We start from the raw sequence: 15,342 nt of genomic DNA, 5'->3' as shown, positions 1-15,342 counted from the left end.
TAAATTGACTGCAGGGTGCTGATGTGTGCTAAATGCGGCGAGATAATAGTGATTGGAGTAATACATTCTTTATTTGTGTGTCATTGTGGTTCTGAGAAGGGTACAGTTTAAGCCTAAGAATCCAGTACTATTTAAAATCTGTGTCTAGATTAGCTTCTGCAACCTGATTAAATTACTTTGACACGGTATCAAGATAGAAAACCAGTAGCCCTACCTTGTGGATGACATTTTTGTTGTTGTTTCAATCTTAACAGTACAATAGCGTCACCTGTGCCCTTCTTGTGCCCAACCCTGAGACCTTACTCTCAGGAAAAACATGGCATAATGTATAATACTGGCGTGTCATACAGCATTGTCTGTATCAACAGTTGTATTTATGCAAACACAAGGTGTGTGTGTAAGAATGACATTAGCTTCAGTCACATCAACCTTTAATAACATTAAAAGCAGATTTTCTTCTGTCTGTAATTGTTGAAATCTTGACTTCTTGCCTGCATAGCTGTGTGTAAAAGTAGCAACTGAGATAGTAATTTTATACTATTTTTTTAATCTTCTTTATATCTTATACTAGTGTTTGTTACATTATCATTTATCTGTAAGTATGACTTGGATTTATTTTGTCTTTGTCCTATCAACGTAGTCATAAAAGGTCCAGCGTCTAGAGAATTCACTGCTTTGGTTAGATTTTTCTCCCACATGATCAGGTCAGTGTGATTTTTCCCTGTGGAGACCCATGCCTCCCTGGTGTTGTAAATCAGTGCTCTACTATTGAACAACAATGTAAAATTTTTGTAACATTTAATCACATAGTTCCCTCCATTAATCACTACTCAAGTTTCCAGAATGACCCTGAATAAGAACCATAGATACAATTCATTTTAAAGCAGCACTCAAGACACTTGTAATATCAGCTCATTGACTACTTCATGTCATTAAAGAATATATTACACAAAGTATAATCCTTACAGTAACGTGATGGTATTGTAAATTTAAGATCATTGCAGCTTTAAAGAGAGGCCAATTAAGATGAGATCTGAAATTTGACCATCAGTGGTGCATTAGCAGTGGTGAAGAATACCTAAGTAGGCCTACATTTACTCACTTTGTAAGTACAATTTTGAGGTACTTGTACTTTACTTAGTTATTTCCATTTTCTGCTACTTTATACTTCTACTCAACTTTAACTCAGAGGCATGCAGGATTCATGATTAAAATTTACTAGCTGAGATCGATCTGATAAATAGGACTTCAGCTTAGCGCAGTTTCTTTAATGGCAGTTAAATGTTGTCTATGTAATAGGATATGATGGTCAGTGGTGTCAAATGTAGCATTAAGATCTAACAAGACAAATCTTTTGTCTGATTCAATTAGAAGATCATTGTAATTGTCACCTCAAATTAACTAGCACATCAGTTTATTATGTAGAAAGTCACAAGTGATTGGCGACTGCTTTCTCAAAGATCTTAGAGAGAGAAAAGGAAGGTTAGATATAGGTTAGTTCTCTTAAACCTCTGGATCAAGATCTTTTTAAGAACAGGTTTCATTACATCTATTTTTAAAGAATGTGGTACCGACCCTGTTTTTAACAGGTTGATCTTGTCTAGTAAAGAATAAGGGCAAAGGGGATAAAGAATGTTGTCATAATGATTAGGAATCTTCCACACCAAATGGTGTAGTCCGGTACAGGAATTTAAATAGTTATTAAATAGTGCTCCTATAAAAAAGGGATTCTGTGGAAAGACAATTAGGCATAGCCATAGCCAGAACAAGGTGTGGTTAAAACCGTGATTGGGTTTAAGATATAAAGAGATGAGATATTAGAGCAGCACTAAGGCTACCATTGTCGACGCCCATATGAATATTAAAATCACCTGTAATAATAACTTTGTCTGTTTTAAGGATCGCGAAATAAATGTTTGCTTTACGAGTGAAATTCTCAATTGAGTGCAATGAATAATACGAAGTTCGGTAACACATACCGTAAGCCTATAAAAACGTTTATAAGTGCTAGCTTGCTCTACACAAACCTCGTTAATAAAACGATACTATAATGGTAGATTAAACAATCCACATGGAATATTTTTCATTCACTTTGATGAAGTCGAAGGTCCGTCTTCACCGCTAAATGCACGCGCGCTCCCGCGGCAGGGGAAACACTAAAGTGTTGATAGTGATAACTTAAGTGTTTATATTTAGTAGTTTTTTTTATTTTATGTACAGCTCTACTTCATCTTTCGATTTAATTAATTTAAGTAGTCTGGGGGCAAACACTGTGACTATGGGGGTTTGGGTGGGAAAGTGCTCTAATTAAAGCGCAGAGAAGCCTGTACAGCAACTCTGGCTCCTGATCTCAACTCTGGGTTGAGAACACGCCCATGAGGGTGTCGCTACAAGGAGCAGAAGGGTGAAGGCTGATGTTACATTTATCCTTTAGGCTTCAATAACTGCGGCGTCACCGAAGAAGGATTTTTTAGTTTCTGACCGTGAATTTATTCTGTTTTTCACCCCCATAACCGACTGATGGAAAGGTGTTAGAGGCCACCCAGCGCCATGTCCACCCCAACAAGCCTGCGAGAAACAGTCAGATAACTATTCATTTGACCAATTAAAGAGGACAGACGCAGCCAGGTAGGTTCTATGGATTATTTGTACATTATTACTTTATTATTAGGCTTCGAGTGCGCATGGTAAAGCTATTGATATGATTTTCATCATCATTCAAGTCATTTTTTGTCAGTCACACATAACTTTCAGCAACTTGTGACAAGCAAAGATATCAATGCCCAGCATTTAATATCCTAAATCATTACCTTATGTTAAAGGCCTACTTGTTTACTGGGAATTATAACACCACACCAAGTGTTTCGGTACAATGAACTTCTGTGAGATTGTTATATCTTATGCAGACTCTGTCCCCTGAGAAATAAGCTTCCAATGTGGCTCAAGACTGAGAAGGCTGTCTCCCCAGACTCCACATCTATTCTATAGCCTAAATGGTATCTCTTCCTCTTGGTCAGATCCTCTGAATGCACTTCAGTGTAGATATTGTCACGTTTAACTGCAATTAATGCCAATAATAATGTTCCCTTATCAGTAATCCAAGACAAGAAACAGTGTGGACATGACAAGAGTTTTTTTTTAGTTCATGGTCTTTGAACAAAAGGAAGATGCCATTTTAATCTCAGAGAATATTCACGCTTTTTTAAATGTAGCATAAGACTTAAATCTCAGAAAGGAGTTTTATCTCGGAATATTAACCCAGACAGTCCCACAGCTCCCTCATTTGTATTAGCCTACCTGGCCCTAATAGGCTACACCGCCATGTTGGATTAACAACAATACACTACATTTCAAATTACATTATAATGGAGCCAATCAGCCTAGCTGATGGAAGGATGATTTTCAAATATTGTGTCTTATTTTAGACTGATGGCCTTCTTCAGGCAGCTGCAACTTCTTCTCTGGAAGAATGGGCTGGCAATCATCAGACAGCCGGTGAGTGGCTTTCAAGTGCAGTGGGAACTATTGTTTTATGTTGGATTCCTGTGGATTCCTATTAGCCTAAATTTTAGCGGGGAATAAATGACATTTGCAACTGCACCTTTACAGATTGGATACTTCATTTTTCAGTAGCCTGTCATTCTGGATATTGATAAACTGATTATTGTACTGTTTTTTGTATTGTGTTACAGATATGGTCATTGACTCTGATCATCTGGCCTCTGATCATCTTCATCATCCTTGCTGTGACCCGAAACCAGTTCCCTCCAGTAATAAAAGATGCATGTAAGTGTAAAAGATGACACATCTTACTATTTGTCAGGATTTTGAAAAGGAGACCAGGTGTCTCATTATAGACATACAGAAAACTCAAACGGGATATGTGCACACGTGGATTAGCCTCACATCTTGCCCTCTACACGCCCACATTCAGCCATAAATGGTTGAAGCAAAACACCTCATGAATATTGATGCATGAATGAGCCTGCTAACAGTGAAGACAGGTGTCCTGCCGAAAAGTGATGTTTGGTAGGCCTATGTGTAATATCTTTGTTTATATTTGGAAAACGGGCTGTAGCCTAATTAACATGACTTACTGCCAATTTAGATATAAAATGAAGACAATTTTGCAATTATCCTTATGACTGCATTATTTTACTTGATGTGTAGGCCTACCAACCAATCCACTCTTTTTTACCGTTAAAATACCTTTAAATGGCCAATACAACTCATAAAATGCAGTATTTCACTTGCCAGAAAATGATTGAAGCCTTTTGTTATGGACTGAAAGGTTATTTCTGCCCTGAAATTACTTGATTTCATTCAGAAGATTATAGCTCACCTAGTACTTTTTACCACTTAAAATACCTTTAAATGCCCAATACAACCCATAAAATGCAGTAGGCTATTTCACTTGTTAGAAAGTGATTAAAGAGATTGGGCAATACAGCTCAGCAGACGGCAATCAGTTTTCGGCAGACGATCACTTTTCGGCAGGACACCTGTAATAACAACTCAGAGAAAGACAGGGGGGGAAAGAGTTTTTTTCGAGGTGCTTAAGAGGTGGAAGTTAGAAAGCCTATTATGTAAAGCAGCTTGTTCACAAATACAGCGAAAATACAGCGACTTTAAGAGAATTAGGTTTATTCCCAAAAGTGGCTAAGGGCAGTAATGTAAACATTAGCCTTTACAATGTTGATCATACCAAACACACACCTTTCAGTTCATTCCAGCTGCTAACAGCTGGCAGCTAGAAACCCCATAAATGCCATGTTTTATTGGGGAGGCGCGGTCCCTTTAGGTTGGTCTGTCTAATGCTGGACGCAGCACACAGATACAAGAGCACGGTTCTCGGGAATCTAAATCAACTTTTAGCTAATCATCATCACGGGCAGGTAGGCTAATCTTCACAATTCGTGCAGGTGGTGAAGATGTGCCGGGTGAGCCGAAGTGAGAAGGCAGATCTGTTTGTGCGCCTCCGCGGTGTCTCAGCGCTCCGTGCGCCTGCCAGTGCAGCCTTGTTCACTGCAGAGATTTTACACACAAAACTGAAATGAAAACTAAATGGTGATAGCCTATATGCACGGTGTTAGAAGATATAAAATCGACTCTTTCCTGCAACAACTTAATGCTATTTGATGTCATCTTGGATTTCTACAACTGGTTATGGTTGTAAGGTTATGGTAGTGGCCGACGTAATTTTTCATAAACTAGGTAGACCGGGAATGAAAGTAACCTTTTGTTTGAGCGTCAGTAACTCAGTGGTCTCTCACATTTTCATACATACTGCCCGTCTTCTACCCTACAAATATAAGCCACTGGGACAACTACTACCTTACAACTGGGTTGAGTTGTAACACTAGCTGGGATGGATGTAACTAGGGCTGCACGATTAATCTAATCGCCAATGTGCAATCAAAAAAATGATTCATGAGCAGTGTGCCAATAACTTTTACGACAACAACCTACCGTAACCCCCAGTCCCGCCGCGAATTGTTTAAAACATAGTCGGACGCGCCACCGCAGCAACGACAGAAATGGCGGTGCTCCGTATTATGCCGACTTTTGCAGAGCCTACCTACTGAGAATTGCATGCACCTCCAAAAACTGGTTTAAAACGCTATAATATCCTTTGTAGAGTACATCAATGGTGATAAATGATTCGAAGGATATTTATGAACGTTTAGAGTCGTTTATTACACGAATTACGCTAGAAGTAGGCTACCATTCCTCACGATTCAGCTAAAATATGTGGCGATAACCGCGTTTGATCAGTGTGCACAGTGGTGGATGCATAATTCGACAGAACAGATGTTGGAGGCTACCTGCAGAGATTTGCATCCACCTCTTTTCTCAGCATGAATTAGCGTTACCACCATAGACTCAGGTTACCACCCACGAGCATGCAATTCTCAGCAGGCATGCGGAATTCGCCAACACCTGTTGCTCTCTGACAGAGAGACGATGGCAGCAGGTGAAGCAGTAAGACAGAAGAAAACTGGGAAAAGAATATCTGGGTTTGGCTTGCTGGCCATTTAAGGTTTAAACGCTGTGTCGGTGCCTTTTGTTGTTCAACCTTTCATAAAGCCCACGTGCCTGTTAAGTTTCAGTTTTCGTCAACCGACCAATCACAGCCTGGATGGGGCTGGACATTAAAAAGGTCTGACGTAGGCTACAGCAAATCATTAAATGTTGAACAATATGATTATTGACAAGTTATTACATTAACAAATTAGAGACCAATGTAGAGCCTTTTTCTTGCACAAGGATTAAATAAATAAATAAATAACCCACAGAAATGGAACAGTAACTGGATTTAAAATAGGCTATACTATTATATGAAATTATAATGAATATAGTAAGTAATATAGGCTATTATTGTTATACTAACAGTATAGTATTATTTGAAAACTCTACTGTTTATTTAAAGGAGACGTATTAACCTGCTTTTCCAGACCTTTGCATGATTCAATTTTCTTATACTGACTCTTCATGTAGGGCTTCATTTCAGCCTATGTGTGAAACAAGCTGCAAATGCTCCTGTCTCATCTGTTTATCGCTTAACTTTGTTCAAAAACACATTTCAAAATGTCAGTATTTTGTTCATTTTCCTTGATAATCAAGCAAGTAGACTTACAGTACCATTTGTTCCATTATAATCGAATCACAATCATAAATCTCAATATTGTCCGCCATAATCGAAATATGACTTTTTTCCAAATCGTGCATTTGCTAAAATAAGATGCACACAGTACAATTTATACAAGAACATCATTGAAGAATAAAGAAGACATTGTTCTGAATACGCTGAACAATTTTAAGTGATAAAGTTTTTTTTCAAAACTTTACATTAACTGAAAAACTATTTATGTGTGTGTCACAGGTTCAATCACTGTCACAGTGAGTTGGAAAGAATACTAGAATATTGTACTTAAGTAAAAGTGCTGTTACACTGATGAATTTTTACTTAAGTAAAAGTAAAGTTACTGTTATAAAAATCTACTCAAGTAAAAGTAAAAAGTAGCTCACTTAAAATTTACTCAGAGTAAAAGGTACCTTTTTAACCTCCTAAAATAACTTATTTATACTGATTTAATATCTTATTTATAGGCCTTCTTATTATACTTATTTAATTAAATCGCAGTCTTTTGCGATTTGATGAGGGCACAAAGCCAGATATTAGTTTGTTTGACAGATTGTTTGCTAAAGCAATGGCACAAAACAATGTTAGGGAACTTGTTGTTATTATGAGAAGTTTTGTGAATGTTTTTGCTTCATTATGAAACGGTGGCGGAACAATTTAGACAATGGCAGGCCGCACTGGACTGGGAAAGTGGGAAACACTGGACTGTATATAAAGTCATATCCCTATTTTAGGCTACATTCAAACAGGTGGTAATTTTTATGTGACTTTATAGGCGTAGCATAATATTTTTTTTTATTAACATAGGTCTAAGCATAATTAACTAGTTACCAGCAGGTTGCTAGTGCCAACCAACTTTAGCAATGTCATGCACCAATGTCTTTTTGGCTAATTTGAGCAAAGCCTCTTACTATACTATGAAAACGTCTTTTATTAACTTGTACCCGTGGTACAAGCAGGGTGCAAACTACGAGGGAACTTGCCTCCTCTTAGTAACCCATGAAATGCTATTTTTGCCACTGCCGTTTCTAAATCTTCCGTATCATCATGGATCATGTGTAAAATGAGAAGCGTCAGGCTTCATCCAGCCAGAGGGAACGATCACCGACAGTCCGCAGCAAGAGGGAGTGGACAGAGCCAGGGAGTGGCTCTGTCCACTCCCTCTGTGTTTTACAAATGTTCGATGTGCTACTGTGCCAGCCATGACAGTGTTGGAGCCCTAGGCGAGATTTGAAATTTTGAGCATTGCACCAATTTATAGTTCATCCCCATCTATATAAAGTGAAACACAATATTCAGGCGGTATGTGACAATTCAAAATATTAAAATTTAATAGAATTCAGGCATTCTGTATGCTATTGCTTTTAAATATGTTTTCTCCTGTAGATCAACTTTTCTAATTTAATAAAATCCCTATTAAGTGAGTACACATGCTTAGCCTTCCCTTCTGTTTTGAGTCTCCATTTGGAAATAATCTCTTTTAATAGGCCTGTGTGGACCCTTTTCACCTCAATGATAAATTTATTAATTTTAATTAAGTTATAAACTCCTGGACTGTAATAGCTCTTGTGTTTCAGCAGGTTTTCTGCTCATGTTCAAAACTTTCTGCACATTCAGAATATCTCCCATAGTGTTCTCTGACATGTCCAGAAAAAATATTACGATATATTACGAGACTAACGTCATAATTTAATGAGAATTCATTATATTTTATTCTAGCTGGCCTCTACTCTGCTGTGCATTATGTTATTTATCCGCTGGTGTATAATGTAGCCTATCCCCTTTAGACCATAAGACCAACTCAGTTTGGGACAGCATGCTGCATGTGAAACCAAACCCAACCAAAAACACTACTGATCAGGCAGATAGGCCTATCTCACCACAAATTCAGCAGCTCTGATCTAAAAGAGAGCAGGGCTGCACTTTAGTTTCAAGATGTTTATATTGCAAAACTGTAACCTACCAGTTACGCACATGATTACAAAATCGCCAGTGTCACATCAGCTACGCAGAGTTGATTTGCGCTGAATCGAGAAGCTGTGCTGGCCGCGAGGTTCAGCGCCACGGGTCGGACTCTCCACAGTGAAGTACAATACTTCAAAGAAAACATACTTAGGTAAAAGTAAAATTACAGATTATAAAAACAACTTAAAAAAGTACAAGTACACAAAAAAACTACTCAATTACAGTTACGCGAGTAAATGTAATACGTTACTTTCCACCTCTGATCTTGACCCACATTTCTGTTGGCCTTGAGTTTGTAAAGTGATCCATCCACACAATGCAGAGATTTGAAGATTCAGAATCCTCTTGATCATTAGGCTTGGGCCTTTTGCTTGTTTGCTTTGCTTTACCCCTGTCTGTCTTATGCTTCTACTGCCTAGGCATGTTAGAAAAAAAGGTGAAAAGTGCAATAAAAAAAAAAATGGTTGTAACATTTCTGATGAACTGTTTCAACCATCCCCACAACAACCATCCATTAGATAGCTAGCTTTTTATTGAAGTTAGCATGAATGCAAAGCATCAAATTAAATTAGAGAAATTGCTACTTTAGATGATATAAGTTGCAACATTTCTATCTATTCTATCTACAATAGAATAAACGCTAGGCAAAAAATAATCTTGATTAAAACAATACTGTCTTTCTTGAACATAATTTTCTTGGTTGTAAAACTCAGTCTTGCTAACAGGGACATGCCACTTCTCATGTGAGCTTGAAAAAGAAAATTGGAGTCTACGATATTGATGACATCACCGCAGTTCTTTTCTGATTGGTCAAACTGACGGTATTTCCACTAACCTGGTGTTACAACACTCCCCGGTCTCCCCTGCTTCACAAGACATAACACAAAAACTGGAGTAGTTTTACTGACAGAGCCAGACAAAAGTTTGCAGCACAGACACAACCTTTTAACAGGTTACGTGAGCACCGTTTATGAGGCCCCTGGTGGGGTCTACTACAATCAAACGCAAACAGGATGATGCTACACAACTTACAAACCAAATAAACTGTTGCCTGCCTATCCTATTTCGCCTATAAGCTGCCCCAATACTTCCAAAGAAGGCCGTTAGGGCACAAATAAACTCAATAAAAACATTGAAAACTGAAATGTATTTTCAGAGTATTAAGTTAAAGATTTGTTGGCTGTCATCTATTTGAAAATGTTTGAAACAGGTTGTTCAGTGAGTCTGATTTTTCATAAAGATGAAAGCAAAATCTGAAACTGGGGAACTGAATAGTCAGATCCAGATGTCTAAAGTCTGCATTAACACAACATGGACTTGACATGGACAACCACACACTGTTGGCACCGTTGACATGGTGTTTGGACTCATTTTTAATCTGCATGTAATGTGGGTAAAAGTGCTTAAGGAGGAAGTGTTACGTATATATTTCTGCCTTTGTAGTCCACGATCCTCAGGTTCAGGTGAGACTGGAGTAGGTGGTTGTACAGGGAGCAGCAGTTTGGAAAAACATCCCACAGGCTTTTCACTTATAAGGAAGCCCAGTTATTTTGTACTTTGCAACCTTACAGAAGTACATTTACCCCTATGTGCACATGTGATGAAGTATATATTTTACAGTCTGTTCAGTCTTTTGATGGATCAGTTTCTATAGATGCAGGGATTCACGTGTAATTTAATTACCCCTGTGTGCCCTAATATAGAAACTTGCCTTGAATCAATGTAGTGTTGCAAAGTACTCTGCAAATAAAAAAGATGGCTGTTGGCTGTTGTGTTTGGAAGCTTGTGCTAAAATGTCATGATAGAAAACAAATTATATAAAAATCTTCACCTAAATATACTAAATGATATGTTTTTTTTTACATTGTTGGACAATGCTTTTGAGTCCTTGCATATAACATAACACCCTAGGCTTTTGTCCCTCCCACATTTTCATTATGACATTACAAAGTTTTTCCTATTATTTGATTTGCGCCTATTGCTGTTCCATTATTAGTGTGCGGGTACAAAGTTGTTCCCTTTGTTGAACGCCTGTGTAACTTGCTTCTTTATTGTTCTTTTTAACTGTCATGAGTCATTGTTTTTCTATTTCACAGTTTTATCTTTTGTTACGTAAACTCTTATTTACTACTGTACACACATTCTCATTGGCTGCGTGAGTGTAGGTGTTAACCTTGAGGTCTGATGTAATTTGATTCTTTCAAAGAGAGGTGTGCCAAGATGAAAGATTGCTTCATGAGATAATATTAACATGAAGGAATACCATAGGTCAGTCAGTGAATGGCAGTTTGGCTGCAACCTGATCTTCATTCTATTTCGCCTCTTTTTCTTTGTCCTGAATCTAAACAATAGTTGGGATTCTTTGCTGACAAAAGATGGTAAAAGTTACTCAACTGGTAATGATCAGTGTTGGGCAAGTTACTTCAAAAATATAATACATTATAGATTACTAGTTACTGTCATTTGAGAGTTATTAGTTATATTACAATATTACTGTATTGTAACACTACCTTTGTCATAAAAATTAACCTTCTGATTAATAGTAGGGTAGGGTGGGGGTGGATGGGTGAAATAGGATGAATTGTCTCGCCATTAACAAAGACGCTGTGCGCATTTATGCAAGCGGTATAGCAGCATAACGTCATAGATTATTTGAATCTCCCCACACTCCAACAGGATGGTCAGGATAAACTGACAGCAGCCTCTCTAATCATGAAAGAAATTTATTAAAGCACAAACACATATCCTATAGAAATCTATTTACCCATGATCCATTAGGGGAACTACCGTTTTGTTAAGAGGAGCTGAGCTCCCCCATAGTTTGCACCCTGCGTACAATCTCGACCATCCCACAACGGGAATTAACGTTACTCTTTTACTCATGGATTTGTTTTTCTGTTGCCGAAATGTTTCTAGGTGTTGGTGAATTAATATAAAAACCTTGTAACTAACTTCCAGTAGTGTCATCTTGTTTACCAAATGTAGATAAGTAATGACATAGTCTCCTGGGATTTTGAAATAATTCTGAATGGAAGGGTCCTGGCAATTGTAACTTTTTCATGTATCCTCCAGGTTATGTGGCACCCCGAAACCTCCCAAGCACAGGCTTCTTCCCTTTCCTTCAGACCCTCATGTGCAACGTAGACAGCAATTGTCAGAACAAATCACGCCTGGTGGACCCATCTGCATCAAAATCCACTCGGAGATACACAAGGGATACAAGGTACCCCCATTCATCAGTACAAAGTGTATATTGTCTATTATCTGACCTATATTGCAAAAAACCCAAACACATGTTTATTCAATTCCTGTCAGTATCACTGCATCTGACTGGTTCATGTAACGTCAGCTATATACAGGTGTGACAAAGGCGGGACATACCTCAGCATAGCAGTAGCACACGAGTGCTCATGGAAATATATCAACAACAGACATCCTGTGGCAGAAGGGAATCCTTATCCCTTGCTTAAAAATAACCCACCACAGTTTTATGAAGCCACATTAAAAAAAATCAACAATGTTTTTTCTGGTATTTTTCTCTCTGTTAAACAGCAGTAGACGACTGTTAACCTTTTTTTTATTTGACTGTATTTTCTTTAAAACAACTCTGTCAATACCTAAAACATCTTCAAGAAACAGGCCCTTTAGTTCATGGAAACGTGTAAGTAATTCACGTGTTAAATACCAACACCAGTTCGTGGTAATGGCTTAGAATTGTTTTCTTTACTTTTGTTACTTAAGCTGTTGTGCTGTCACTGAAATGTGAATTGCAGACATAGGAATAAAGGTCACTGAAAAACCTGTTTGTCAAACCCTCTGCCTGCTGATGAATGCTAGCTAGCGCTCCCCAGCTGCCTGTAGTCAGGCTTTTGTTGGCTTTAGTGAGCCAAAGTCTCACCTCCTCTTTAAGCTAGCTTTTGTTCCACCCCCTTCTGTAACTGGGTTTTTCTGAAAAAGATTAAATGAGTTCTTGGACTTTCCATTCTTTACTCTAAGATAAATAAGTATCTATTAACATTAGTGGCAAATATTGTTACCAACATAGGGGTTTTAGCTACTAGCACACAGTCAGAAACATATGGGAGCAAACACTAATAAAAAATGTTGCTTTAAAATATTTTATTTTATTATTTAAAATAATTGCTTTAATAACTTTTGTCAAATTGACGCAGTGTTCAAAACGTACCATTGAGTTGATTATTTAGCTACTGTAAAAATATGTAAATAAATGACTGGGAAGATGTTTCAGCTTTTCAGAAAGATGGATGAAACCACTCATTGGAAAATTCCATACATTTGGTTGAGTGTGCCTCATCTAATCTTTTTGCCTGTGAATGATAGCTTGCCCCTCCTGCTGAAGGGGTCCCCGCTGGCAGACCTGATTCAAGGAGGAGATTTTTTCAAATTCACAAGGGACCCTAGTGATGATCCTGCAGCGCTGATTGAGACCATGAACAACATTTTGGGTTTGTTATACTCATTCATAGACCCTTTTTACTATTCCAAAATACAAAATACATTTTTATACATTTTTAAATCTTTAGTTAGTTTTCTAGTGCGAAACATGAGAAACAAAATGGGCATCCTAATTAACTTTGTAAAAGGATTACTTTGACATTTAGGAAAATTTCACTTTGCTTTGCTTGCATGTTTAGCGTTAGATAAGAAGATCAATATCTATCTGCTCCAAGGCCACGTGACGTGAACATGCATCACTCACCTCCATGTCACCTGCTCTCCCTGCCTGCCGGCATCCTCAAGCTCTCACTCTCCCTCTCTCTCTTTACTCTGAATGCGCCAGGGAGAACATAAAATAACCAGTAAACTACTGGAGTATCTCGCTGTGATGTTAAGGAATGGATTACTAACCATTTCTGATCAGAATGACAATAAGTATTATATCAAGAAACACTGACTTGTAATACAGTGCACTTTTATCATCTGACTGGTCATTTTCTCACTGCTATCAACTTTTCTTGTTTTCTTACGCTGCCCAAAAAACTGACAAATCATTTCCACACTTCCTCTTGTTCATGATGACAATCAATGAGAGCAAATAAAACTGCTTGCACTTTAATCAATCATCAATGCAAATTGGCCCGTTTACCAAACGTGTTTGTTTTCACAATTCCACTGCATACAATTACTGACACTTTTAAGCAAAATAATTAATTTCAACAGTTCCAGCGCAAAATGATTTATTACGTTAATATTGGCTTTCATGCATGCCTTGGCACAAGTTACGTGCATGCACAGTATGTACTGTATGGCTAGCTAACGGTCTGCCAAGAATTTAACATAACACTGTGACACCATTCATAAAATTATCATTTTAATAATACTACAAAAACAACCACAATCAATGATATAACTTACATAGCACTCATATTACATTTTAGTTTTCCACTTTTTAATACATCTCAAAAGAGACAGTGCAGTGTTTTTGACTTACTCATAGCAGCTTCTACTGGGGTATGATACACAACTTGAACAAACCACACGTAGAATTGGAGAAGGCTACACTTTAATACTAGAAATGGTTGTATATAATAATAATAATAATAATTGCAATTTGTTAAGTTTAGTTTTGATTATCATCATTATTAGTAATAATCTTTTCATTTAAAGCGTGTAGGTAAATAAGCATTTCCCAAAATGTTGAACTACTACTTTAAGAACCACACTTTATGTACTTTTTGGAACATTTGGTCATTTTGTTACTCAAGCCCCTTCTCATGTTTGCATTATATGGTGACTATGATATTAGGCGTTGCTGTTACTGCGATATTCAGCTTTGTTTTTCTTGTGTTGAAGGTTCATCTTACCAACGAAGCTATAATAATGGCTCTCTCATGAATGGCTTCAATACTACTGCTCTGGGAGATCAGGTGGGATATGAGTCACTACTGAAAACGTTGTTTGGTCTCTTATGTATAGGTCATTGTTGTTGTCCCCTTTGTTCTACTTCTTTTGTAAGCAAAACTACATTGCACAAAATAGTACATTATGTTTTAGTAGAAGGAGAATTTGTTATAGAGGCATTAGAAAATAAAGTAAAACAATAAAGTAGTACAATTTAAATTCAATTTAATCCCCCCAGGAAAGTAGTCAAGCCACTCAAAGCATTCTGAAGTAACAACACCAACCTTGAAGCTGCTCCAAAGTGACAAAGCATAAAGAAATCTAAGAAAACTGTATTTGAAACTAATAATTTGCAACACATACTATTTCCTCAGTGAATGGCGGCATCACAAGTTAACCAAAATATAAACTTGTATGCTCAACTTATGTTGCTGAGATTTTACCTAACTTAGTCTAACAACTGATCATATTTTCGCAGTCTTCAGTCAAGTCTTGATTTTGGTGTCTAACTCAAATCCAAATCTAAAGCCTGCAGCACAGCAATAAATAAACACATTTGTAGTTGCAACTATACTACATTTATATTATTAAAACTTAAGACCAAGTTTTTAAAGTATTGTTGGAATAATGCTCACTAGTTTTAGGTTGTATTTGATCTTTGGGAAACTGCTAAGTCCTGACAACAGGGAAAGTACCCAACCACAGACAAAGGAGGCAGCAAGATGACTTAAGAGATTTATTTGGTGATATAGCTTACAGGCAGGTAGATAGGCAGGTCTGGGTAGCACTATTTCAGCCATTGCAGACATGATTTATGCATCAGTTGATGTGTAAAATGACTTGCCCACAGACATTCAGGTTCGCCAACATAT

General features: G+C 37.5%; 1 protein-coding gene across 3 annotated transcripts in view; it reads left to right on the top strand.

Moving 5' to 3' along the window:
- Positions 1-2,429: 2,429 nt before the first annotated feature.
- abca12 (ATP-binding cassette, sub-family A (ABC1), member 12) overlaps positions 2,430-15,342 on the top strand; it is an 82,876-nt gene continuing 69,963 nt past the window's right edge. For all 3 annotated transcript variants that reach the window (XM_038720308.1, XM_038720310.1, XM_038720309.1), the window contains exons 1-6: positions 2,430-2,628; positions 3,426-3,495; positions 3,693-3,786; positions 11,681-11,831; positions 12,950-13,074; positions 14,423-14,496. In XM_038720308.1, coding sequence (XP_038576236.1) covers positions 3,430-3,495; positions 3,693-3,786; positions 11,681-11,831; positions 12,950-13,074; positions 14,423-14,496 — 510 coding nt within the window. In that variant the 5' untranslated portion in view covers positions 2,430-2,628; positions 3,426-3,429. The remainder of the gene's footprint in view (positions 2,629-3,425; positions 3,496-3,692; positions 3,787-11,680; positions 11,832-12,949; positions 13,075-14,422; positions 14,497-15,342) is intronic.

The sequence above is a fragment of the Micropterus salmoides genome, unplaced genomic scaffold (assembly GCF_014851395.1).
Source record: "Micropterus salmoides isolate LMB-PRFRI ecotype aquatic unplaced genomic scaffold, ASM1485139v1 Ms_hic_scaffold_15, whole genome shotgun sequence".
NCBI lineage: Eukaryota > Metazoa > Chordata > Actinopteri > Centrarchiformes > Centrarchidae > Micropterus > Micropterus salmoides.
The sequence above is the reverse complement of the archived record's forward strand: the minus strand, read 5'-3'. Positions and strand labels throughout refer to the sequence as shown.